Source organism: Lepidochelys kempii, chromosome 13 (genome assembly GCF_965140265.1).
Source record: "Lepidochelys kempii isolate rLepKem1 chromosome 13, rLepKem1.hap2, whole genome shotgun sequence".
Classification (NCBI taxonomy): domain Eukaryota; kingdom Metazoa; phylum Chordata; order Testudines; family Cheloniidae; genus Lepidochelys; species Lepidochelys kempii.
In genome coordinates this window covers 40506374-40530532 of record NC_133268.1, presented here as the reverse complement: position 1 = coordinate 40530532, position 24159 = coordinate 40506374, and the positions used below count along the sequence as shown (strand labels likewise).

General features: G+C 46.4%; 1 protein-coding gene across 1 annotated transcript; it reads left to right on the top strand.

The window, feature by feature from the left end:
* The first annotated feature begins 13598 nt into the window (after window positions 1-13598).
* LOC140896817 (uncharacterized) lies at window positions 13599-21571 on the top strand. The gene is made up of 4 exons (XM_073308826.1): window positions 13599-13644; window positions 14425-14858; window positions 18336-18500; window positions 21275-21571. The coding sequence occupies exons 1-4, from the start codon at window positions 13599-13601 to the stop codon at window positions 21569-21571; spliced, it is 942 nt and encodes a 313-aa protein (XP_073164927.1).
* Window positions 21572-24159: the final 2588 nt, after the last annotated feature.

Sequence of the window (24159 nt, the reverse complement as noted above, 5' to 3'; positions counted from 1 at the left end):
AGCTTCGCTAACCAGCTGAGCGGCGGGGGACAGCAGAGCAGCACACAGCAGGAGTTTGCCTGGGAGTTCGCCTGGAGTGAGCCCAGTAAGGCTTACATCTTGCCAACTTCTCTGAGGAAGCTCATAGTAAGAAAGTGGTATGGAAGGGAGGGGTTCAGCTATTGTGACCTGCACTGGATGTGCCATGTTTGTCTTTCTTCCACAGGACAGAAGCGACTTTGTGTGTACAAAGTGCAAGCTGGTCTCCATAGTGGAAGAGAGGATTGAAGGTCTGGAGCAACAGATAACGACCCTGTGTTGCATACGAGAAAGGGAGGATTTTCTGGACAAAAGTCAGGATATGCTTCTACGAGGACAAAGCTCTAAAGATTTAGAGCAGGTTGCACAGCGGAGCCAAGTGGCCAGTGAAGAAGCTTGGCAACATGTGACCTCCAGAAGAAGGGGGAATGTCCGGGTTCCAGCAACGCGGACACAGGTAACTAACCGCTTTCATGTTCTCTCCACAGGTACCCTTGCGGAGAGTGGACCAGATGATACGTCTGGGGCGAGAAAGCAGAAGGAGACTCCGCTGGTTGGAAGGCATGAGATGCGCTGTCCTGAGATGGGGGGTTCCACGACCACCACTCCCAAGAGAAGGAGGCGGGTGGTGGTGGTGGTCGGGGACTCTCTCCTCAGGGGGACTGAGTCATCTATCTGCTGCCCTAACCGGGAAAACTGAGAAGTCTGCTGCTTGCCGGGGGCTAAGATTTGCGATGTGACGGAGAGACTGCCGAGACTCATCAAGCCCTCTGATCGCTACCCCTTACTGCTTCTCCACGTGGGCACCAAATGATACTGCCAAGAATGACCTTGGAGCAGATTACTGCGGACTACGTGGCTCTAGGAAGAAGGATAAAGGAGTTTGAGGTGCAAGTGGTGTTCTCGTCCATCCTCCCCGTGGAAGGAAAAGGCCTGGGTAGGGACCGCCAAAGAGTGGAAGTCAACGAATGGCTACGCAGGTGGTGTCTGAGAGAAGGCTTTGGATTTTTTGATCATGGGATGGTGTTCCATGAAGGAGGAGTGCTGGGCAGAGACGGGCTCCACCTTACGAAGAGAGGTAAGAGCATCTTTGTGAGCAGGCTAGCTAACCTAGTGAGGAGGGCTTTAAACTAGGTTCACCGGGGGAAGGAGACCAAAGCCCTGAGGTAAGTGGGAAAGCGGGATACCGGGAGGAAGCGCAGGCAGGAAAGTCTGTGAGGGGAGGGCTCCTGCCTCATACTGAGAATGAGGGGCGATCAGCAGGTTCTCTGAAGTGCTTATATATGAATGCACAAAGCCTTGGAAACAAACAGGGAGAACTGGAGGTCCTGGTGATGTCAAGGAATTATGACGTGATTGGAATAACAGAGACTTGGTGGGATAACTCACATGACTGGAGTACTGTCATGGATGGTTATAAACTGTTCAGGAAGGACAGGCAGGGCAGAGGAGGTGGGGGAGTAGCACTGTATGTAAGGGAGCAGTATGACTGCTCAGAGCTCCGGTATGATACTGCAGAAAAACCTGAGTGTCTCTGGATTAAGTTTAGAAGTGTGAGCAACAGGAGTGATGTAATGGTGGGAGTCTGCTATAGACCACCGGACCAGGGGGATGAGGTGGATGAGGCTTTCTTCCGGCAGCTCATGGAAGCTACTAGATCGCAGGCCCGGGTTCTCATGGGTGACTTTAATTTTCCTGGTATCTGCTGGGAGAGCAATACAGCGGTGCATAGACAATCCAGGAAGTTTTTGGAAAGCGTAGGGGACAATTTCCTGGTGCAAGTGCTAGAGGAGCCAACTAGGGGGGGAGATTTTCTTGACCTGCTGCTCACAAACCGGGAAGAATTAGTAGGGGAAGCAAAAGTGGATGGAAATCTGGGAGGTAGTGACCATGAGTTGGTTGAGTTCAGGATCCTGACACAGGGAAGAAAGGTAAGCAGCAGGATACAGACCCTGGACTTCAGGAAAGCAGACTTCGACTCCCTCAGGGAACGGATGGGTAGGATCCCCTGGGGGACTAACATGAAGGGGAAAGGAGTCCAGGATTGCTGGCTGTATTTCAAGGAATCCCTGTTGAGGTTACAGGGACAAACCAGCCCGATGTGTCGAAAGAATAGTAAATATGGCAGGCGACCAGCTTGGCTTAACGGTGAAATCCTAGCGGATCTTAAGCATAAAAAAGAAGCTTACAAGAAGTGGAAGGTTGGGCATATGACCAGGGAAGAGTATAAAAATATTGCTCGGGCATGTAGGAATGAAATCAGGAGGGCCAAATCGCACCTGGAGCTGACATCTCTGGCTAGCTGCAAGAGTAACAAGAAGGGTTTCTTCAGGTATGTTGGCAACAAGAAGAAAGCCAAGGAAAGTGTGGGCCCCTTAATGAATGAGGGAGGCTACCTAGTGAGGGAGGATGTGGAAAAAGCTAATGTACTCAATGCTTTTTTTGCCTCTGTCTTCACGAACAAGGTCAGCTCCCAGACTGCTGCGCTGGGCATCACAACATGGGGAATAGACGGCCAGCCCTCTGTGGAGAAAGAGGTGGTTAGGGACTATTTAGAAAAACTGGACGTGCACAAGTCCATGGGGCTGGATGAGTTGCATCCGAGAGTGCTAAAGGAATTGGCGACTGTGATTGCAGAGCCATTGGCCATTATCTTTGAAAACTCGTGGCGAACGGGGGAAGTCCCGGATGACTGGAAAAAGGCTAATGTAGTGCCAATCTTTAAAAGAGGGAAGAAGGAGGATCCTGGGAACTACAGGTCAGTCAGCCTCACTTCAGTCCCCGGAAAAATCATGGAGCAGGTCCTCAAAGAATCAATCCTGAAGCACTTACATGAGAGGAAAGTGATCAGGAACAGCCAGCATGGATTCACCAAGGGAAGGTCATGCCTGACTAATCTAATCGCCTTTTATGATGAGATTACTGGTTCTGTGGATGAAGGGAAAGCAGTGGATGTATTGTATCTTGACTTTAGCAAAGCTTTTGACATGGTCTCCCACAGTATTCTTGTCAGCAAGTTAAGGAAGTATGGGCTGGATGAATGCACCATAAGGTGGGTAGAAAGTTGGCTAGATTGTCGGGCTCAACGGGTAGTGATCAATGGCTCCATGTCTAGTTGGCAGCCGGTGTCAAGTGGAGTGCCCCAGGGGTTGGTCCTGGGGCCGGTTTTGTTCAATATCTTCATAAATGATCTGGAGGATGGTGTGGATTGCACTCTCAGCAAATTTGTGGATGATACTAAACTGGGAGGAGTGGTAGATATGCTGGAGGGCAGGGATAGGATATAGAGGGACCTAGACAAATTGGAGGATTGGGCCAAAAGAAATCTGATGAGGTTCAATAAGGTAAGTGCAGGGTCCTGCACTTAGGACGGAAGAACCCAATGCACAGCTACAGACTAGGGACCGAATGGCTAGGCAGCAGTTCTGCAGAAAAGGACCTAGGGGTGACAGTGGACGAGAAGCTGGATATGAGCCAGCAGTGTGCCCTTGTTGCCAAGAAGGCCAATGGCATTTTGGGATGTATAAGTAGGGACATAGCGAGCAGATCGAGGGACGTGATCGTCCCCATCTATTCAACATTGGTGAGGCCTCATCTGGAGTACTGTGTCCAGTTTTGGGCCCCACGCTACAAGAAGGATGTGGATAAATTGGAAAGAGTCCAGCGAAGGGCAACAAAAATGATTAGGGGTCTGGAACACATTACTTCTGAGGAGAGGCTGAGGGAACTGGGATTGTTTAGTCTGCAGAAGAGAAGAATGAGGGGGGATTTGATAGCTGCTTTCAACTACCTGAGAGGTAGTTCCAGAGAGGATGGTTCTAGACTATTCTCAGTGGTGGAAGAGGACAGGACAAGGAGTAATGGTCTCAAGTTGCAGTGGGGGAGGTTCAGGTTGGATATTAGGAAAAACTTTCACTAGGAGGGTAATGAAACACTGGAATGCGTTGCCTAGGGAGGTGGTGGAATCTCCTTCCTTAGAAGTTTTTAAGGTCAGGCTTGACAAAGCCCTGGCTGGGGTGATTTAATTGGGGATGGATCCTGCTTTTGAGCAGGGGGTTGGACTAGATGACCTCCTGAGGTCCCTTCCAACCCAGATATTCTATGATTCTATGATTGTGTCCAGTTCTGGCCACCACATTTCAGGAAAGATGTGGACAAATTGGAGGAAGTCCAGAGAAGAGTGACACAAATGATTAAAGGTCTAGAAAACATGACCTATGAGGGAAGATAGAAATAAATGGTTTGTTTAGTCTGAAAAAGAGAAGACTGATAGGGGACGTGATAACAGTTTTCAAATATCTAAAAGTTTCTTACAAGGAGGAGGGAGAAAAATTGTTCTCCTTAACCTCTGAGGATAGGACAAGAAGCAATGGGCTTAAATTGCAGCAAGGGAGGTTTATGAAAAAAATCCTAACTTTCATGGTGGTTAGGCACTGGAATAAATTGCCTAGGGGGGTTGTGGAATCTCCATCATTGGAGATTTTTAAAAGCAGGTTGGACAAACACCTGTCAGGGATGGTCTAGATGGTGCTGGTCCTGCCATGAGTGCAAGGGACTGGACAAGATGACCTCTTGAGGACCCTTCCACTTCTATGACTCTACCAAAAACTACAATATTCCCAGATACTTTGATGTTTATGTGATGAGGGATCGATAGATGGACAGACAGATAAAATTGTGAAGTGACCATAGATAGTGCTAGAAAAAAAAATGATTCACGAATGTAGCATATCACCTTCTGCGAAACGAAACTCCCCCCATTTAGCGAGTATTGAGTCTAAATAAATAAGATTTCACTTCACCGCCTGGTAACACCAGTCTTTTGCAATTGATAATTAAATGTACAGTAGGGATTAACTCTTTTGGGAAAGGTTTCAGAGGAGTAGCCATGTTAGTCTATATCAGCAAAAACAACGAGGAGTCCTGTTGCACCTTAGAGACTAACAAATTTATTTGGGCAAAAGGTTTCATGGGCTAAAACCCACTTCATTAGATGCATGGAGTGACAAATACAGTAGGCAGGTATAAATATTGAGCACATGGAAAGATGGGAGTTGCCTGACCAAGTGAGGGGTCAGTGCTAATGAGGCCCATTCATTTCAGGGTGGATGTGGCCCATTCCCAAGAGTTGACAAGAAGGTGTGAGTATTAACAGAGGGAAAATTACTTTTTGTAATGAACCATCCACTCCCAGTCTTTATTCAGGCCTAATTTGATGGTGTCAAGTTTGCAAATTAATTCCAGTTCTGCAATTTCTCCTTGAAGTCTTTTTCTGAAATTTTTGTTGTTGAAGAATGGTGACTTTTAAGTCTGTTATTTAGTGTCCAGGGAGATTGAAGTGTTCTCCTACTGGTTTTTGAATGTTACAATTCTTGATGTCTGATTTGTGGACATTTTGCGTAGAGACTGTCTGGTTTGGCCAATATACATGGCAGAGGGGCATTGCTGGTACATGATGGCATATATCACATTGGTAGACGTGCAGGTGAATGAGCCTCTGAAAGTGTGGCTGATCTGGTTCGTTCCTATGATGGTGTCTCTTGAAAAGATACCTGGACAGATTTGGCAACGGGCTTTGTTGCAAGGATAGGTTATGGGTTAGTGGTTCTGTTGTGTGGTGTGTAATTGCTGGTGAGTATTTGCTTCAGGTTGGGGGGCTGTCTGTGAGTGAGGACTGGCCTGTCTCCCAAGGTCTGGGAGAGTGAGGGATAATTTTCCAGGATAGGCTGTAGATCACTGATGTGCGGGAGAGATTTCAGCTGTGGTCTGTATGTGATGGTCAGTGGTGTTCTGTTATTTCCCTTGTTGGGCCTGTCCTGTAGTAGGTGAATTCTGGGTACCCTTCTGGCTCTGTCAATATGTTTCTTCACTTCAGCAGGTGGATATTGTAGTTTTAAGAACACTTGATAGAGAAACTGTAAGTGTTTGTCTCTGTCTGAGGCATTGGAGTACATGTGGTTGTATCTTAGAGCTTGGCTGTAGACAATGGATCATGTGATGTGGTCTGGATGAAAGCTGGAGGGATATAGGTAAGTACAGTGGCCAGTAGGTTTCTAATATAGGGTGGTATTTATGTGACCATCACTTATTTCCACTGTAGTGTCCAGAAAGTGGATCTCTTGTGTGGACTGGTCCAGGCTGAGGTTGATGGTGGGGTGGAAATTGTTGAAATCCAGGTGGAATTCTTCAAAGGCTTCTTTACCATAGGTCCATATGATGAAGATGTCATCAATGTAGCATAAGAAGAGGAGGGACACTAGGGGATGAGAGCTGAGGGTTAGTGTGCTGTTCAGTGGTGTGGTGGAAATGTGCCATGTTCTTGGGTCTGGTGGGGCAAACGGAGGCACAGAGATAGGACAGACTCTTCTGCTGAGCTAAGAGTCTAGCTGGATAGATTAACAATATTGCTGGGTGAGTTAAGGGTACCACTGTTATGGCCCCTTGTGGAACGTAGGAGTTTAGATAGTTTGACCTTTTTCCTCTGTAGAGAAGCAAAGTGTGTGTTATAAATGGTTTGTCTAGTTTTTGTAAAGTCCAGCCACGAGGAAGTTTGTGTGGAAGGTTGGGGTTTTTTATGAGAGTCTCCAGTTTTGAGACCTCATTCTTGATCTTCTCCTGTTTGCTGTAGAGGATGTTGATCAGGTGGTTCTTCAGTTTCTTTGAGAGTGTGTGGCACAATCTCTCACCATAGTCTGAGTGGTATGTTGATTGTAATGGATTTTTTTACCTTCAGTCCTCTTGGTATTATGTCCATCTGTTTGCATTTGGAAAAGAAGATGTCTGTCTGTATCTGCACGATTTTTTTCATGAAGTTGATGGATTTCAACTTCATATGGCTAAATTCAGTGCCTTGCATGGTGACAGGTTTCAGAGTGGTAGCCATGTTAGTCTGTATCAGGAAAAACAATGAGGAGTCCTTGTGGCACCTTAGAGACTAGCCCCATACAATAAATACTACACTCCAGGCTATGTGTGTACGCAATGGGGCAGGGGGATATGGGGTGTGCTTCCATGTGGTGGAGAGGAGAGGGGAGATCAGGGAAGAAGAGAGATGACTAAACCGTTTGGGGCCAAATTTACAAAGGTCTCTGTGTGACTAATTGTTTACCTAGGTGACAAGTGAGATTTGATCCTTCAGAAAAAGTTCTAGGAAAATCCCCTTCAGAGGGAACCATGAAGCACAATACGAGGTTAAAAAAATCCATGAATATAAACCAACTTTTCCTATGAGATCAGCACCTCTGTTGTATTATTTGAATGTGACTATTATTGGCATGTGAAAAGGAAAAAATAAAGAAAGAATACAACCAGATTATTTATGACAATCACTGTGTTGCTACAGCAACACAACTCTGCACTGCCTGCCGAGGGATAGATAGATGAGGGGAAAGTCCTCTCTGTGTTGGGATAGATGTGTGTACAGAAAGTTGCCTGACCCGCAAAGTTATCAGAACCCCCCCTTTGATACCATGATTTTCCTCCCCTGCCGACACTTTGTTCCTAGGGGGCACAGCGGAGTCTAAGAAATAATATAAATGACAATATTTTCCCATCCCACGGGTTCTGTTCTCTTCTGCCACCTACCTACCTGCCCCTAAGCCCTCAAGCTCGAGCATCTGTGGCAGCACCAACCAGAAGCATTTGCAGAGCAGAGACAGTCACTTGTATGTAGTCAGCTGTATGGGATTTATGGAGGTGGGGTCCCTAGTTCAGAGACTGCATAAACCTTTGTGAGGCTTTTCCTGTGGTTTGAAACCGTTCTCTTCCCTGCACAGAGACTGCTGGATACAGAGGCAGATCAGTTCTTTTTTTGGTGTGAGGACTGAGCACAGTGGTTTCAGTCTTGGCTATTCTGATCCTGTTTGTGCAGAGTAAGATTCCATTAGACAACCTGAGAAAAAAGTAAAGGAGTACTTGTGGCACCTTAGAGACTAACCAATTTATTTGAGCATGAGCTTTCGTGAGCTACAGCTCACTTCATCGGATGCATACCGTGGAAACTGCAGCAGACTTTATATATACACAGAGAATATGAAACAATACCTCCTCCCACCCCACTGTCCTGCTGGTAATAGCTTATCTAAAGTGATCATCAGGTTGGGCCATTTCCAGCACAAATCCAGGTTCTCTCACCCCCTCACCCCCCTCCCAAAAACCACACACACAAACTCTCTATCCTGCTGGTAATAGCTCATCCAAAGTGACCATTCTCCCTACAATGTGCATGATAATCAAGGTGGGCCATTTCCAGCACAAATCCAGGTTCTCTCACATCCCCCCACCCCCATACACACACAAACTCACTCTCCTGCTGGTAATAGCTCATCCAAACTGACCACTCTCCAAGTTTAAATCCAAGTTTAACCAGAACTTCTGGGGGGGGGGGTAGGAAAAAACAAGGGGAAATAGGCTACCTTGCATAATGACTTAGCCACTCCCAGTCTCTATTTAAGCCTAAATTAATAGTATCCAATTTGCAAATGACTTCCTATTCAGCAGTTTCTCGCTGGAGTCTGGATTTGAAGTTTTTTTGTTTTAAGATAGCGACCTTCATGTCTGTGATTGCGTGACCAGAGAGATTGAAGTGTTCTCCGAGTGGTTTATGAATGTTATAATTCTTGACATCTGATTTGTGTCCATTTATTCTTTTACGTAGAGACTGTCCCGTTTGACCAATGTACATGGCAGAGGGGCATTGCTGGCACATGATGGCATAGATCACATTGGTGGATGTGCAGGTGAACGAGCCTCTGATAGTGTGGCTGATGTTATTAGGCCCTATGATGGTGTCCCCTGAATAGATATGTGGGCACAATTGGCAACAGGCTTTGTTGCAAGGATAAGTTCCTGGGTTAGTGGTTCTGTTGTGTGGTATGTGGTTGTTGGTGAGTATTTGCTTCAGGTTGCGGGGCTGTCTGTAGGCAAGGACTGGCCTGTCTCCCAAGATTTGTGAGAGTGTTGGGTCATCCTTTAGGATAGGTTGTAGATCCTTAATAATGCGTTGGAGGGGTTTTAGTTGGAGTCTGAAGGTGAGGGCTAGTAGCGTTCTGTTATTTTCTTTGTTAGGCCTGTCCTGTAGTAGGTAACTTCTGGGAACTCTTCTGGCTCTATCAATCTGTTTCTTTACTTCTGCAGGTGGGTATTGTAGTTGTAAGAAAGCTTGACAGAGATCTTGTAGGTGTTTGTCTCTGTCTGAGGGGTTGGAGCAAATGCGGTTGTATCGCAGAGCTTGGCTGTAGACGATGGATCGTGTGGTGTGGTCAGGGTGAAAGCTGGAGGCATGCAGGTAGGAATAGCGGTCAGTAGATTTCCGGTATAGGGTGGTGTTTATGTGGCCATTGTTTATTAGCACTGTAGTGTCCAGGAAGTGGATCTCTTGTGTGGACTGGACCAGGCTGAGGTTGGTGGTGGGATGGAAATTGTTGAAATCATGGTGGAATTCCTCAAGGGCTTCTTTTCCATGGGTCCAGATGATGAAGATGTCATCAATATAGCGCAAGTAGAGTAGGGGCTTTAGGGGACGAGAGCTGAGGAAGCGTTGTTCTAAATCAGCCATAAAAATGTTGGCATACTGTGGGGCCATGCGGGTACCCATAGCAGTGCCGCTGATCTGAAGGTATACATTGTCCCCAAATGTGAAATAGTTATGGGTAAGGACAAAGTCACAAAGTTCAGCCACCAGCAGGACAGTGGGGTGGGAGGAGGTATAGTTTCATATTCTCTGTGAATATATAAAGTCTGCTGCAGTTTCCATGGTATGCATCCGATGAAGTGAGCTGTAGGTCACGAAAGCTCATGCTCAAATAAATTGGTTAGTCTCTAAGGTGCCACAAGTACTCCTTTTCTTTTTGCGAATACAGACTAACACGGCTGTTACTCTGAAACCTGTCATTATGCAAGGCACTGCATTTAGCCGTATGGAGTGGAAATCTATCAACTGCATGAAAAAACTTGTACAGATACAATCAGACATCTTCCTTTCCAAATGCAAACAGATGGACATTGTACCAAAAGGACTGAAGGTAAAAAATCCATTACAATCTACATACCACACAGACTATGCTGACAGCTTGTGCCACACGCTCTCAAAGAAACTGCGGAATCACCTGATCAACATCCTGTACAGCAAACAGGGAAAGATAAAGAATGAGCTCTCAAAAATGGATACTCTCATAAAAAACCAACCTTCCACACAAACTTCCTCATGGCTGGATTTTACTAAAACTAGACAAGCCATTTACAACGCACACTTTGCTTCTCTACAAAAGAAAAAGGACACTAAACTTTCTAAACTACTACATGCTACAAGGGGCCACAGCAATGGTTCCCTCAATCCACCTAGCAATATTGTTAACCTATCCAACTATACTCTCAGCCCAGCAGAAGCAGCTGTTCTATCTCGGGGCCTCTCCTTCTGCCCCTCCACCCCCACGAACATGATACAGTTCTGTGGTGACCTAGAATCCTATTTTCGACGTCTCCGACTCAAGGAATATTTCCAAAATACCTCTGAACAACATACTAATCCACAGAGGTCTCCCTACCAACACTACAGAAAGAGGGATTCTAGGTGGACTCCTCCTGAAGGTCGAAACAGCAGACTGGACTTCTACATAGAGTGCTTCCGCTGACGTGCACGGGCTGAAATTGTGGAAAAGCAGCATCACTTGCCCCATAACCTCAGCCATGCGGAACACAATGCCATCCACAGCCTCAGAAACAACTCTGACATTATAATCAAAAAGGCCGACAAAGGAGGTGCTGTTGTCATCATGAATAGGTCGGAATATGAACAAGAGGCTGCTCGGCAGCTCTCCAACACGAGTTTCTACAAGCCATTACCCTATGATCCCACTGAGAGTTACCAAAAGCAACTACAGCATTTGCTCAAAAAACTTCCTGAAAAAGCACAAGATCAAATCCGCACAGACACACCCCTGGAACTCCGACCTGGGATATTCTATCTACTACCCAAGATCCATAAACCTGGAAATCCTGGGCGCCCCATCATCTCAGGCATTGGCACCCTGACAGCAGGATTGTCTGGCTATGTAGACTCCCTCCTCAGGCCCTACGCTACCAGCACTCCCAGCCACCTTCGAGACACCACTGACTTCCTGAGGAAACTTCAATCCATCGGTGATCTTCCTGATAACACCATCCTGGCCACGATGGATGTAGAAGCCCTCTACACCAACATTCCACACAAAGATGGACTACAAGCCGTCAAGAACACTATCCCCGATAATGTCACGGCTAACCTGGTGGCTGAACTTTGTGACTTTGTCCTTACCCATAACTACTTCACATTTGGGGACAATGTATACCTTCAGATCAGCGGCACTGCTATGGGTACCCGCATGGCCCCACAGTATGCCAACATTTTTATGGCTGATTTAGAACAACGCTTCCTCAGCTCTCGTCCCCTAAAGCCCCTACTCTACTTGCGCTATATTGATGACATCTTCATCATCTGGACCCATGGAAAAGAAGCCCTTGAGGAATTCCACCATGATTTCAACAATTTCCATCCCACCACCAACCTCAGCCTGGTCCAGTCCACACAAGAGATCCACTTCCTGGACACTACAGTGCTAATAAACAATGGTCACATAAACACCACCCTATACCGGAAACCTACTGACCGCTATTCCTACCTGCATGCCTCCAGCTTTCACCCTGACCACACCACACGATCCATCGTCTACAGCCAAGCTCTGCGATACAACCGCATTTGCTCCAACCCCTCAGACAGAGACAAACACCTACAAGATCTCTGTCAAGCTTTCTTACAACTACAATACCCACCTGCAGAAGTAAAGAAACAGATTGATAGAGCCAGAAGAGTTCCCAGAAGTTACCTACTACAGGACAGGCCTAACAAAGAAAATAACAGAACGCCACTAGCCGTCACCTTCAGCCCCCAACTAAAACCCCTCCAACGCATTATTAAGGATCTACAACCTATCCTAAAGGATGACCCAACACTCTCACAAATCTTGGGAGACAGGCCAGTCCTTGCCTACAGACAGCCCCGCAACCTGAAGCAAATACTCACCAACAACCACATACCACACAACAGAACCACTAACCCAGGAACTTATCCTTGCAACAAAGCCCGTTGCCAACTGTGCCCACATATCTATTCAGGGGACACCATCACAGGGCCTAATAACATCAGCCACACTATCAGAGGCTCGTTCACCTGCACATCCACCAATGTGATATATGCCATCATGTGCCAGCAATGCCCCTCTGCCATGTACATTGGTCAAACTGGACAGTCTCTACGTAAAAGAATAAATGGACACAAATCAGATGTCAAGAATTATAACATTCATAAACCAGTCGGAGAACACTTCAATCTCTCTGGTCACGCGATCACAGACATGAAGGTCGCTATCTTAAAACAAAAAAACTTCAAATCCAGACTCCAGCGAGAAACTGCTGAATTGGAATTCATTTGCAAATTGGATACTATTAATTTAGGCTTAAATAGAGACTTGGAGTGGCTAAGTCATTATGCAAGGTAGCCTGTTTCCTCTTGTTTTTTCCTACCCCCCCCCCCCAGATGTTCTGGTTTAACTTGGATTTTAACTTGAAGAGTGGTCAGTTTGGATGAGCTATTACCAGCAGGAGAGTGAGTTTGTGTGTGTATGGGGGTGGGGGGGATGTGAGAACCTGGATTTATGCAGGAAATAGCCCAGCTTAATTGTCATGCACATTGTGTAAAGAGTTATCACTTTGGATGGGCTATCACCAGCAGGAGAGTGAATTTGTGTGGGGGGGTGGAGGGTGAGAAAACCTGGATTTGTGCTGGAAATCACTTTAGATAAGCTATTACCAGCAGGACAGTGGGGTGGGAATAGGTATTGTTTCATATTCTCTGTGTATATATAAAGCCTGCTGCAGTTTCCACGATATGCATCTGAAGAAGTGAGCTGTAGCTCACGAAAGCTTATGCTCTAATAAATTGGTTAGTCTCTAAGGTGCCACAAGTCCTCCTTTTCTTTTAGTGTATATACACACACTCACAGAGTAATCTCATAATTAGATAGATTTTGCATAAACCCACCCTTACCATGCCGGAGAAAATACCCCCTGACACCCTAGAAAAGGCTTCTTTACTGGCTGCAAAGATATGAGAAACTTCGCTTCTGCTACTAAAATTTCTCAACAGTGAAATTATATTTGCCACGTGAGGGCGATGTTGCCCCGGACAACAGAACAGACTACACCGTATTTTCCTGGCCGGGGAGTTCGCTTCTCTCTTACCACGGTCCCTCCCACCATCGCCCCTTGTAATCCTCAAACAGCTTCCATCTCCAGAAGTACCATTTCTGAAGCACTTCAGAGAGTAGAGACAGCCAGTCCTGTGCGGCTATTCAAACGAGAGGCGCTCCACCAAAGAGACACAATCGGTTCTTCTAAACCATCATCTAAAGGGCAACATTCTTCCCTTCGCTCCTCTACAGAAACCACGATCAAAAGAGAAACCAGTTCTTGCTGTCGGTGGCACCAGCTCTCCCTCCCTCCCTCTCTCTGTCTCTCTCGGTCCCACATTCCAGGAAGACCCAAGGATGCCTTTAGCTTGGGCCGCAGCTGTGCTGATGCTGTCTGTTCTAAGTGGGTGAGATTCCATCCCTCAGCCTGTTCCCATTGTATTCTTCCAGCTGATAACAGTGTCTAAAATCTTGTGTGTGTTTATATGTCTGTATTATGCATGGAAATACAACGCACTATATCTGTGCTTATACAGTATGTCTGTGTTATGCATGCATTGTATTTCCATTATATCTCAGTGCATCTGTGATGTCTACATGATGTCTGTATCTACCGTATGTCTATTAGAAAGGAGTTGAGCCAGTATATTCCTATTATGTCTTCTCAGATCTGTTACGTTTCTGTTATATCTGAATGTATGTACAGTATGTTTGTATCACGTCTCTCTCCATCAATGGTATTTATTTTATCTGAGCGCACGTATTATGTATTTATTGTGCCTCCCTGTATCTAATCTGTTTCTATGTACTATTTCTGTTATGTTACTTTCTTTCAACATGTTACTGTTATATCGGAATGTGCCTAATACGTTTATATTATATCTGTGTCTGTTGTCTTTCTGTTATCTCTGAACATCTACAATGTTCTTATTCCTATCTACTCTGTTTCTATTACATCTCAGTGTAACTATTATATTATTATATCTCTATATATTCAGCGTGTTTCCATGATGTGTCTGTTACATGTATATTAACTTGTGTATCATTAAGCTGCTGTTATGTCTCTCCGTATATACGGTGCTTCTACTCCGAGTGTTTATATTATTCTGTTTTTATTGTGTCTGTGTATCTATTTTGTTGCTATTACATTAAGTGCACACAATACGCTATTTTCCCCGCGCAGGACAGACCAATGGAGACTCAGTCACCCAAACCAAAGGCAGCGTCCTGATCTCCCGAGGAGAATCTGTGGTTGTTAACTGCACCTATGAGGCTGTTTCTCCCTATCTCTTCTGGTACGTGCAGTTCCCCAACCAGCCCCCCAGGCTCTTCCTGAAGGACCTGGGAAGGGAGGACTCGGATGAAGGGATCACCAAAGGGTTCAATGCCACCCATGACAAAAAGCACAAATCCTTCCACCTGTGGAAACCGGCCAGCGAACTGAGCGACTCCGGGACCTATTACTGCGCCCTGAGCGACACAGTGACACGGACCGGCAGGGGAGTTGAGCAAAAACCTCCCAGGGGCTGTGGCAGGAATCCCAGGCTCCTAGGAGCGACTGGGGGTGGAGGGAGGAGGAATTCTGTAGCTCACGAAAGCTTATGCTCAAATAAATGTGTTAGTTTCCAATGTGCCACAAGTCCTCCTTTTCTTTTTGCGGATACAGACTAACAGGCTGCTACTCTGAAACCTGCACTTGACTGTCTCTCAGGAAACCAGCACGAAATCGCCTCTTTCTGCTCCGGCCCAGGATTTTAGGACATGTCAGAGCAAAATTCACCATCAGCTCAGGAAAAAGGGGAAAAATGAACGGAGCTGCGTAATCTGCCTAGGAAATGAAAAATAATAACTCCCCCCATCCCAGGTTGGGAGGGGGGTTGAGAGCCGCTGGTCGAAACAAGCAAGACAGACACAGCGCGGGGGAGGGGTATAACATAGACACACTAATATTTACCGTCTGTGCACTCACTTTGCCACGTGGGGGGGGGGGTGTTGCGTTAGAAAAATAATAGAACGGACCGTATTCTTCTGCCTCTGGCGCTCTGCCTTCCCTTGAACAGCCACCAGGGTGAAAGTAATTTAAAGGATTTCAGGGTATGCCCCGAAGTCCTGAGCAGGGGCTGGGCCTCAACCAGAAGAGGTGCGGTCTTTAAATCTTGATTTAAAGGGTCCTGGGATTTAAAGGGCCTGGGGATTTAAAGGGCCAGGGGGACTCGGGCTGTGGTGGCGGCTGGGAGCCCCCTGGCCTTTAAATCACCCCCCCCCCCCCGGGAGCTACCAGCTGCAGAGGTGCCTGGGAACCCCCGAGCTGCCCAGGCTCCAGTGGCGATTTAAAGGGCCCGGGACTCCCCGCAGCGGCTGGAGCCCCAGGCCCTGTAAATCGCCTCCGGGGTAGCAGTGGTAGCTGGGGCCTCCAGCGGTGATTTAAAGGGCCATTTAAAGGGGCTCTGGCAGCCTGGCTCTGGTGGCATTTTAAAGGGCCCGGGGCTCCGGCTGCTGCGCGGAGCCCCCCAGGCCCTTTGAATCGCTGGCCTGGGGAAGCCGGTCCAGTACAGCAGGGCATACCAGCTCTTGCTGGTAAGCCCTACCAGACCTACTGGCTTACTTTCATCTCTGACAGCCACCCACCCCAGTCTCTGCCCTTCACACCAGACCACCCTCGGGCAGCCTCCTACCGAGAAGAGACACTCACGGCTGTGCAGTCCACTCTGCGGGTGATCCCGGCGGGTGGCAGCTTCAAGACAAAAGACACAAGGGTTTTTTCTTTAAATAATTTTCTGTTCTCTGGAGCTGCGGGATAGAGACAGTCCTGTTCGCCCTAGCTGGGTCTGAGGCCCAGCCCAGTGGTGTTCCAGCCTCCCTGAAAACCTCACCATGCTGTCACGCTGGATAGCAACTGCCTTAACGGTGTTTGCTCTAAGTGAGTGAGGTTTCCTCCCCAGCCCGGTCGCAATTCACTAATCCGGATTAGAATCTTGCCTCCTTACAATGCGGTTGGGGCGGGGGAGGGGGAGGGAGAATGCAATTGAGTGATTGGCCCCTAAGGGTTGTATGTGGGTGAATTCGGTGCCAACTTCTCTTTCCCAGGTGGCCCCGGGCAGTACAGAAATCCGGCAGCCAGTCCCTGCAGGAGCTTCGGAGGGAGCTAGGTGGAACCTCACCTGCTCTCATCTCTCCATGAGAAGTGAGTGGATATTCTGGTGCCGGCAACTCCCCAGCCAGGGGCCCGACTTCATCTTTGAAGGACTCAAAGTCCCGGCTTCCAGCACTGAGCCGGAGGGGACTTTATTCGTAAAGGAGTCGGGGGCTAGAGCGGTTACTCCATACAGGAGACCATATAGGTGTATCCGCTGGGATCTACGATTCCATTGTTTGCTCTAATCCAGGATTTTTCCTGCTAGACAATTATGGGGAACGCAATGAAACACAGCTTTCACTGCAAAGTATGAAACAATCCGAAGCACAAAACTCCCATTCACTCTGATAAAAGCTGGGGACGCCTGTGTTCTGGGAGGAAAAATGTACTATGCAGAAAAGGCAGGTAAGCATCTAAAGAGAAAAGGGTTTGTGTGTGTGTGTGTGGGGATGTTACAGTGAAAAGGACATATACACAGAGACAAATGTGGGTGAGTTAATATACTACATAGATATAAAGCATTTGTCTGTCTATGTAACACCAGGCATTGCCTTGCGCCAGTTATAACCACCATTGTTCCTCCGGAGATTCTGACAGCAAACTATCAGGCAATCCGATTCTGCTAAAATATTTCTCACTGGTTTATGCAGAGTAGCTGTAGCCCTGTCAGTCCCAGGATATCAGAGAGACTAGATGGGTGAGGTAAATATATTCTACTGGACCAACTTCTGTGGGTGAGACAGCAGGTCTCGAAAGCTTGTCTCTTTCATCCACAGAAGTCGGTACAATACAAGGTGTTACCTCACCCACCTTGTCTCCTACTAGTTTAGGCGTTTTGCCATGCGGAGGCAGAGTTGATCTGGAAAAACACACCAATGAGATGATCCGATTCTGTTCCTCCCCTGAGTAGTCTCCTGCCAGCAACCCCCTCCCCCAAACTCTGCCCCTCAACCGCTCCCATCTCCTGACTACACCATCCAGAAGCATTTACAGAGCAGACTCACTCCTGTGAAGTTAGGTCCATGTTAATCAGCTAAATGGCAGCTCCAGCACAGAGATACCGGGTACATTTCTAAGGCACCTTCTAGAGTATAAAATTCTCGCCTTCCCTAAATTGAAGTAACAAGACCCGAATAAATAGATATTGGTTTCGGAATTCGCTCTGTTTCCTCGAAGAATCTTTCGGTCCAAGCATGACTCTACCTTGGCTCTCAGCTGTGATAATCGTGTCTGTTCTAAGTGAGTAAGATTGTATTCCTCAGATTTCTCACATTTTATGACCCCCTGTCTTTATCCTGTCTTTACCATTCAATTTGTTTCAATGCTTATAATATATAATGCTTGAATTATGTCTAATTATATCTATTGTTTGTATTATCTCTGAAGTCATTTGTTCTCTATTATATCCGAGTTTAAATATTGTTTCTATGATATCTGATTGTATCTGTGTTTGTATTGACTGAGTGTCAGTGTTCTGTTTCTGCTATATCCGAATTAAATTATGTTGCTAGTGTGTCTAATATGTTTATATTGTCTCTCTGTGCTTTCCTTAGGTTTCTATTATAACTAAGGGAATCTACTACGTTTGTATTTGTATATCTATCATGTAATGTTGCGCTGTTTCAATCTGTTAGAAGTGCATGTTGTTATCTGGGAGCACAGATGCTGGAATTAGGGGTTCTGCCGCATCCCACGGCTGGAAGTACTCATAACAACCCAAATACATGGCTTCCGCCTTCAACACCCACACTATGAAAAACTGTTCCAGCAACACTGTCTGGGAGTGTATCTGAGTGTGTTTGTTCCGCTCTGTCCCTCCCACAGAAGGCACCCATGAGGCAGACTCAGTGATCCAGACTGAAGGCAGCGTTATCATCCCTCAAGGGCACCCGGTGCGTCTGAATTGTACCTATCAATTTTCTCTCTCTACTAATGTTGATCCCTTCTGGTACCTGCAGTCCCCCAGCCAGCCCCCCAGGCTCTTCCTGAGGGACCTGGGAAGGGAGGACTCGGATGAAGGGATCAGAAAAGAGTTCGATGCCACCCACGAGAAAAAGCACAAATCCTTCCACCTGTGGAAAGCAGCCAGCGAACTGAGCGACTCCGGGACCTATTACTGCGCCGTGAGAGACACAGTGACAGGGACCGGCAGGGGAGCTGAACAAAAACCACGCAGAGTCTGTGCGGAACAGCAGGGAGGCGGGCACTGGGGCCTGGGGGGGGGGGGGCAGAATTTGGAACAGAAATCACACACGCTTTAGCTCTGTTTCCTTCTTTGCCCTAATCTGGAGTGTTCCCATGTCAGAAATTATGGTGAATGTCAAATATCATGAATCACCAAGTAAGGTACAATTAGGAAAGACCAGGACACATCATAGGAATATAAGAACGGGCATACTGGGTCAGACCAAAGGTCCATCAAGCCCACTATCTTGTCCTCTGACAGTGGCTAATGGCAGGTGCCCCAAAGAGAATGAACAGACAGGTTATCATCAAGTGATCCATGCCCTGTCACCCAATCCCAGCTTCTGCCAAACAGAGGCTAGGGGCTCCATTCCTGCCTATCCTGGCTAATAGCCATTGATGGACCTATCTTCCACGAGTCTATCTAGCTCCCTTTTGAACCCCATTATAGTCCTGGCCTTCACAACACCCTCTGGCAAGGCGTTCCAGAGGTTGACAGTGCATTGCATGAAATAAATACTCTCTCTTGTTTGTTTTAAACCTGATACCAATTAATTTCCTTTCGTGGCCCCTTGTTCTTGTGTTATGAGAAGGAGTAAATAACACTTTCTTATTTCTCTATACCACTCATGAATTTATAGACCTCTATCCTATACCCCCTTAGTCTCTTCTTTTCCAAGCTGAAAAGTCCCAGTCTTATTAATCTCTCCTCATACGGAAGCCGTTCTATACCCCTAATAATTTTTGTTGCCCTTTTCTAAACCTTTTCCAATTCCAATAGATGTTTTTTGAGATGGGGCGACCACATCTGCCTGCAGTATTCAAGGTGTGGGTGTACCATGTATTGATATAGAGGCAATATGATATTTTCTGTCTTATTATCTGTCCCTTTCTTGATGATTTGCCACATTCTGTTCGCTTTTTTGCCTTCCGCTGCACATTGGGTGGATGATTTCAGAGAACTATCCACAATGACTCCAAGATCTCTTTCTTGAGTGGTAACAGATAATTTAGACCCCATCATTGTATATGTACAGTTAGGATTATGTTTTCCAATGTGCATTACTTTGCATTTATCAACACGAAATTTAATTTGCCTTTTTGTTGTCCAGTCACCCAATTTTGTGAAATCCTTTTGTAGCTCTTTGCAGTCTGCCTAGGACTTAACTATCTTGAGTAGTTTTGTATCATCTGCAAATTTTGCCACCTCACTCTTTACCCCTTTTTCCTGATCATTTATGAATACATTGAATAGGACTGGGCCCAGTACAGATCCCTGGGGGACACCACTATTTACCTCTCTCCATTCTGAGAACTGACCATTTATCCCTACCCTTTGTTTCCTATCTTTTAACTAGTTACCAATCCATGAGAGAACCTTCCCTCTTATCCCATGATGTCCTCCCTCTCATGAGCAACTCTAGTGAAAGCTGCCACTGGGCCAGTCCTGTTCTTCAAGGAAAGTGACACCAGACAGTTCAATATCAAAGACTAAACAAATAAAAACACACAAACTCTACCATGATCACAGTGGAGAAAGTCAGGTTCTGTGGGAAAACTGCATCTGAGCAGCTGAGGAATCTTCCCCTGCCCAGGATACATGGATGAATAGATAGAGAGTGAGTCACTGTCTTATGCTCACTCTCTCTGAGAGAATGCCAGTAAAATCAGCCTAAGGAGGCTCAGGTGTAAGAATCTCTGCAGCACCCATTTCCCATTTGTGAACACACTTTGCCACTTGGTGTTAGAAGATCAATACAACAAGTACTGGGACAGAAGAATGTTTGTTACATGTTCTCTGCACTCCTCTGGGACCAGTCTGGACTTTTTGCCCTTCAGACGTTCCCATTTCTGACAGTAGCACTGAGAAGGATTTACAGAGCAGAGAGAATCACTCCTGGGAATTTGGGTCAAGCTGTTCCTGAAGCTCCTGCTCAGAGACACAACATAGATTTTAAGGTTCCCTGTATAGGACAGATTTTTTGCCTTCCCTAATTTGGAACTACTAGCCCAGAAGACAAATCAATTCTTGCGGGATTAGGAAATTAGCTCTGTTTAGTGAAAGAATCATCAACCCAAGGATGGCTCCATTTTGGCTCCCCGCTGTTACAGTCACAGCTGCTCCGAGTCACATTCTACGTCTCAGCTTTGTTACATTCTATGGAACCATGCCTTCGCCCTGCCTTCACAATTTAGTTTGTTTCAAGGCCGAAAATCACGAAGTTCTTATATTATATCCAATTGTATCAATTATGCTTATACTGTCTATAGAGTGTGAATGATTTATTTCTATTATATGTCATCATAAATATTATATTTGGATTATATCTGATTGCATACGCTGTCTGTATTGCCCCTGACTGTCAATATTCTCTGTTTATATCCGAGTCTATATATTAAGTCGCTGTTGTATCTGATTGCACCCTTTTTGCTTGCATGGTCTCTCAGTGCAGACTTTGTTTCTGTTGTGTCTTAGTGAAACCACCACGTTTCTACTGTATCTGTGTTTATCATGTTTTTGCTGCACTGTTCGTATCTGTTACACTCATTTATTACAGAATCAGAGCTGATACATGGATGTTGTCTCGGAGTGTATCTATTCTGCGCTGTTCTTCCCACAGAAGGCACCTATGAAGCAGACTCAGTGACCCAAACTGCAGGCAGCGTTACCATCTCCCAAAGGGAACCTGTGCATCTGAATTGTGCCTACCAGATTTCTGGGTCTCCTTATCCCTTCTGGTACGTGCAGTCCCCCAGCCAGCCCCCCAGGCTCTTCCTGGGGGATCTGGGACGGGAGGACTCGGATGAAGGGATCAGAAAAGCGTTCGATGCCACCCACGATAAAAAGCTCAAATCCTTCCACCTCTGGAAACCGTCCAGAGAACTGAGAGACTCTGACCCATTACTGCGCCGCGAGCCACACATTGACATCGACCTGACACTGCTGAGCAAAAACCGGGCAGGATCTGTGCAGAGCAGCAGGGATGCGGGGACTGGGGGCTGGGGGTGATTTAGGGGCAGCAGGCGGGAAGTTTGAAAACACTGAACTTGGAACAGACATCTGCCTCACACACACACAGGACGCACTCACTTGTGCTCTAGGTCTTTTCCCTAATCCGGAGTGTTACTATCTCAGAAATGATGGTGAATGTCATGAATCACCAAGTAAGTTAAAATCAGTGAAGACCAGAACACATCCACCCTCTCATGAGCAACTCTGGTGAAAGCTTCCCCAGCCCCATTCTTGAAGGAAAGTGCAACCAGAGAGTTCAATATCACTAAAACTAAACCAATAAACATTCGAACTCGAGCATGATGGCAGTGAAGAAGTTCATAGTCTACAGGACAGTGGCTCTCCACCTTTCCAGACTACTGTACCCATTACAGGAGTCTGATTTGTCTTGCATACCCGAAGTTTCACCTCACTTAAAAACCACTTGCTTACAAAATCAGACATAAAAATACAAAAGTGTTACAGCATGCAATTACTTAAATACTGCTTACTTTCTCATATACATAGACAGTCTTTAAAAGACCATCCTCACCTCTTGCATCAGAAAAATACTCACTATCTCTGTGAGAAACGCGGCTTTACTGGCAAAGGTGTAAGAACATAGGCTGCAACCATTTCCCATTTGTGATCACATTTTACCACGCGGGGGCGGTGTGGTCCTAGGTAAATAATACAAGTAACAGCCCGTTCTTCTGTCCCCTGCTCTCTGCCCGCCCCTGGCAGCACCCTGAACTCCTTTGCCCTTCAGACTGTCCAATTTCTGACGGTAACATTGAGAAAGGTTTATAGAGCAGAGAGAATCACTCTTGTGAAGATGGGTTCAAGCTACTCCGACAACTGACAGCTCCTAGAACGTTCATTGTAAGGCAACTTTGATAGGACAAAATTCTTGCCTTTTCTAAGTTAGGGCTACTAGCCAAGAAGACAAATCAATTCTTGCCGGATTAAGAAATTAACTCTCTTTAGTCAAAACCTCGTTCAACTCAAGGATGGCTTCAATTTGGCTCTCCGCTCTTATCGTCATAGCTATTCTGAGTAAGATTCTAGTTCTCAGCTTTATTACATTCTGTCGAACCATGTGTTGTTCCTGACTCCATCATTTAAATTTGTTTCAATGCCCATGATCACGAAGTGCTTATATTACATACGGTTGTATCTATGTTTGTATTGTCTATAAGGGTCATTGCTCTCTTTCTATTATCCGAGTATAACGATTATATATACACACACACCCCTTTTATATCAAATTGCTTATATTGTGTATTTATTATCTCTGAGTGTCAATATTCTCTATTATATCCGAGTCTAAATATTATGATGCTGATTGCATCCCTTTATGCTTGCATGGTCTCTCAGTGCAGACTTTGTTTCTATTACCTCTGTTAATCTGCCACGTTTTTATTGTATGTACGTTCATCGTGTTTTGCTGCATTGTTTGTATCGGTTACATGTATGTTATCTCGGAGTGTATCATCTCAGATTCTATTATATCTGAGTGTGTCTGTTCTGCTCTGTTCTTCCACAGAAGGCATCTATGGAGCAGACTCAGTGACCCAAACTGACGGCAGCGTTTACATCTCCCAAGGGGACCCAGTGCTTCTTAACTGCACATATCAGATTTCTGGGTTTCCTTACCTCTTCTGGTATGTTCAGGGCTCCAACCAGCCCCCCAGGCTCTTCCTTAGGGACCCGGGAAGCGAGGACTCGGATGAAGGGATCAGAAATGGGTTCAATGCCACCCATGATAAAAAGCACAAATCCTTCCAGCTGTGGAAACCGTCCGGCGAAGTGAGCGACTCCGCGACCTATTACTGCGCCGCCAGTGACACAGTGACACGGACCGGCGGGGGAGCGGAGCAAAAACCGCGCAGGGTCTGTGCGGAGCAGGGGGGAGGCGGGCACTGGCGTCGGCGCGGGGGGCAAAAGGGGAGAAGTTTGAAAACACTGAGATTGGAAACGATCTATAAATTCTCTCTCACACACTCACACAACCCCCTACCTCTTTAGGTCTGTCTTTTGTCTTTTTTTCCGCAACCCGGAGTGGTGCCATTTCTTAAAGGATGGTGACTGTCATGAATCACGAAGTAAGGTGAACTCAGGAAAGACCGGAACACATGAATCCCCACCCCCATGAGCAACTCTGGTGAGAGCTTCCCCCAGCCCTGCTATTTAAGGGAGGTGCAACCACACAGTCCAATATCACTGAACCTGAACAAAGGAACACAGGAGCGCTACCATGATGGCGGTGGAAAAGGCCACATATTAGAGGAGAAGAACTGGCACTGCCCAGTCCAGGAGTCTTCCCCTGCCCGGCACAGACAGACAGAGTCTTCAGAAGGCCTTCCTCACCTCTTGCATCAGACCAATACTCACTCTGTGTCTGTATTGGGAGCTGGAGTTTGGTTTACTGGCAGAGGTGTAAGGAAATCTCCTTCACCTTCTTCGATGTGTGAACACATTGTGCCGCTCGGTGGCGGTGTGCTGCTCAATAAATACTACAAGTAACAGCCCGTTCTTCTATCCCCTGCTCTCTGCCCGCTCCTGACACCAACCTGGCCCCCTTCGCCCTTCAGACTCTCGCGTTT